Source organism: Nematolebias whitei, chromosome 6 (genome assembly GCF_014905685.2).
Source record: "Nematolebias whitei isolate Nwh7 chromosome 6, NemWhi1, whole genome shotgun sequence".
In the NCBI taxonomy this organism is placed as follows: Eukaryota; Metazoa; Chordata; class Actinopteri; order Cyprinodontiformes; family Rivulidae; genus Nematolebias; species Nematolebias whitei.
Genome location: NC_056503.1, coordinates 1,057,667 through 1,061,113, shown reverse-complemented (window position 1 = coordinate 1,061,113; position 3,447 = coordinate 1,057,667). Strand labels below are relative to the sequence as shown.

Genomic DNA, 3,447 nt, shown 5'->3' with positions numbered 1-3,447 from the left:
ATCTTTATTTAGCATTAGCTCACATATATTTGGCACTAGCTCATATTTGTTTACCATTAGTTCAGATTTATTGAGCAAAAACTCAGGTTTATTTAGCATTAGGTTATCTAGGAAAGCATTTGGTGTGAAGTGTTTAAGCGAAAACAAAAATTTTCTGTCAGAGAATAAAGCACATATACATGTATGATAAGAAAATGTTTCATATTTGATGATATCAAAAATATAAATCCACACAATCTGTTCCTCTACATAAACCACAAATAAATATATTCTTAATTTATTGAAGTAATGTTCCTAAATTCAACTCAGTATTTGAAAAAAATAGAGTCACTGCCTAAGCACTGACAAAAGGATCAGCTCTATGAATTTCTTATTGTTTCAGTCCGGAATTTGATGGTAAATGGATACAGTGTTTAGCAGATAATCACTAGGAAGTGAGTCTGATTAAGTTAATTAGTTTGTAGACAATCAGCAGACAGTGATTGGGATTTGTTTTGTAGATGTCATTCAAAATGTAATGGTGAATGTGTTTTGTATTTTATGGACAATCACAAGGAAGTGAGGATTTTCATGTGTAGGGTTCTGTAGATGATGACTAGGATGTGATTATAATTATGTTCACAGTGTTTTATTGGATATCACCTGCAAGTAATAGTGAAAGAGTTCAGTGTTTTGTTACAAATACCAGAATCTGATGCTGATCAATTTCAGTATGTCGTTGATGATTGGGTTCAGTGTTTGTACACAACTGACAGAACATGATGTAACTGTATTCACTGTTTTACTGGACCTCACCTGGAAGCGATGGTGATAGTGATGGTTAAGTTCATGTTTTGTAACAGTTACTAGAACGTGATTTTGTTTAGTGTTTGGTGAACAATCACCAGACCTTTATGGTAGTCAGGTGGAGTGTTTTGTAGACCACCAGAATGTGTTGGTGGTTGGATTCAGTATTTTGTAAATGATGAGACATCTCATTTTGTCCTTGCAGGTTACAGGCACCCATCACCCACCACTGTGGCGCGGACTGTGCGAATCCTGCACACCTTGCTTTCTCTGACCAGCAAACATCTCAAGTGTGACAAGTTTGAGGTCAACACGCAGAGTGTGGCTTATCTAGCTGGTATGAATCAATATTCCTCTTCCTTAAAATTAATTCCAGCATCATACTGGTGAGAACTGAACTGAAAAACATTAATTGGGATCATTCATATATGTATGTATATATATAAGCAAGTTGGTTGTCAGTTCAAATCCCGGCCCGGAACCTTTCTGGGTGGAATTTGCATGTTCTCTCTTTGCATGTGTGGGTTTTCTCCAGGTTCTCTGGTTTCCTCCCACAGACCAAAAAGATGCATGTTAGGCTGATTGGTAACTCTAAATTGTCCTTAGGTGTGAGTGAGAGAGTGAAAGTTGTTTGTCTCTATTGCCCCTTTTACACCGATCATACTCAGCCCCAACTCGGCTCAGTTCGAAACATTTTGAGCGCTTTTCCACTGTCACTTTTTAACTGAGTTGGGCCCCTTTTTAGTCCCTGCTTCTCTGGTGAGAGCAAGCGAGCTGAGCCGTCACCTAAACGTGACATCAGAAAACTGTCGGTCACTTGATTGGTCAGGGGGAGGAGTCACTGGATCTCAGAAACTTTTCACCGATCCACCATTTGTAATTACTTGGAACTCGGAGCAGCAAATGGATCTATTTTAAAGATTTTAAAACAATAATGACAACACGTGTTTCTGAAGTCCAGGCGTTTTTTGTGTTTGATGACCGACGAGCGAGCGGAGTCATCGCAGAGGATCATACAGATGAGGAATAAATGCACAACTGCCATCAAAGCAGCAAAACGTAACTATCTCAGACCTCCAAAAATCTAAATGACCCTAACAGATTCTGGAAAACCATCAAATCTCTCTCAGGCACCCCCCAATCATCTGACCTCCCATCACAACTTCTCATTAACTCTGTTCCTGTGTCAAATAAACACGAGATCCTGAACTGTTTCAACAAACATTTTGTTGCTTCTAGTTCTTTATTTGACACAGTTACTAATGGAAGATCAGCCACTTCACTTAATAACCAAACTTCTACAAATCAAATCCCTCCTACAAGTCAATCCTCAGTTAATCACAGCTTCTCTTTTTCCTCCATTCTCAGTCAGTGAGGTCAATAAACTGTTAATAGATCTTGACCCTAAAAAATCTGCAGGTCCAGATGAACTTCCACCTTATTTCTTAAGGCTGGCTGCTCATATCATCACAGTCCCTGTGACCCACATCTTCAATCTCTCCATAAGACAAAACTCCATCCCAGACACTTGGAAAACAGCCTTTGTTCTTCCTTTGCTGAAGGGAGGTGACCCCACCTCACTGAACAACTATGGACCAATCTCTAAACTCTGCATTTTAGCCAAGGTTGTAGAAAAACTGATAAACTCTCAAACCAAAAATGACCTGGACTCATTTAACATCTTACCTCCACATCAATCTGGTTTCAGGAAACAACACAGCACAACCACTGCTTCACTGAAGGTTCTTAATGACATAATTGAAGCACTGGATGCTAAGGATTATTGTGCTGCACTTTTCTTAGACCTGTCTAAAGCTTTTGATACTGTGGATCAGAACATCTTGTGTCATAAACTCTCAGAAATCGGTTTCTCAGATCACACCATTGGATGGTTCTGTAACTATCTCTCAGATCGGAGGCAATATGTTCAACATAATGGTACTTCCTCCAGTTATTTAACAGTCAACAATGGTGTACCACAAGGCTCAGTCTTAGAACCCACCCTCTTTACAATCTACATAGATAATGTAGGTCAGACCATCCCTGATGCATCCATACATTTCTATGCTGATGACACAGTTGTTTATTGTCGAGCTAAAACAGTTGATAAGGCTTTCCAGCTTTTGCAATCCACCTTTGACATCATTTAGTCAGATTTGTTCCACCTCAAACTCGTCTTAAAGTCTGATAAAACCAAAGGGATCCTTTTTTAATCAGGAAGTCGGTCCCAGCAGTTCTTCCTCCGATTTTATCCTCAAATTGTGTCCCTATTGAGTTTGTTGATTCCTATAAATATTTTGGTATCTTGGTCGACTCACATCTCTCTTTTAAGCTCCATGTGGAAAACTTGGTAAAGAAACTGAAAGTTAAACTGGGTTTCTTTTCAGAAACAGATCCTGTCTAACCCTGAATGCTAGGAAACACCTTGTATCGGTCACTTTCCTTCCCCCCATTGATTACGGTGACATTATTTACATGAACACTCCTACAAGAACCCTGCAGATGTTGGATGCTGTCTATCATGGTACACTAAGATTCATAACTGGCTGTGATTATCGTACCCACCACTGCACCCTGTATTCACTGGTTAACTGGACATCATTAACTTCACGCAGACTCTCTCACTGGTACATTTTCATCTTTAAATCACTTCTTGCTCTT

General features: G+C 39.3%; 1 protein-coding gene across 1 annotated transcript in view; it reads left to right on the top strand.

Moving 5' to 3' along the window:
• Positions 1-991: 991 nt before the first annotated feature.
• LOC119410475 (neurofibromin) overlaps positions 992-3,447 on the top strand; it is a gene marked incomplete at its 5' end in the record, with an annotated part of 43,762 nt that continues 41,306 nt past the window's right edge. The window contains 1 exon segment of the mRNA XM_037677357.1: positions 992-1,123. Within this exon segment, the coding sequence (XP_037533285.1) occupies positions 992-1,123 (132 nt within the window).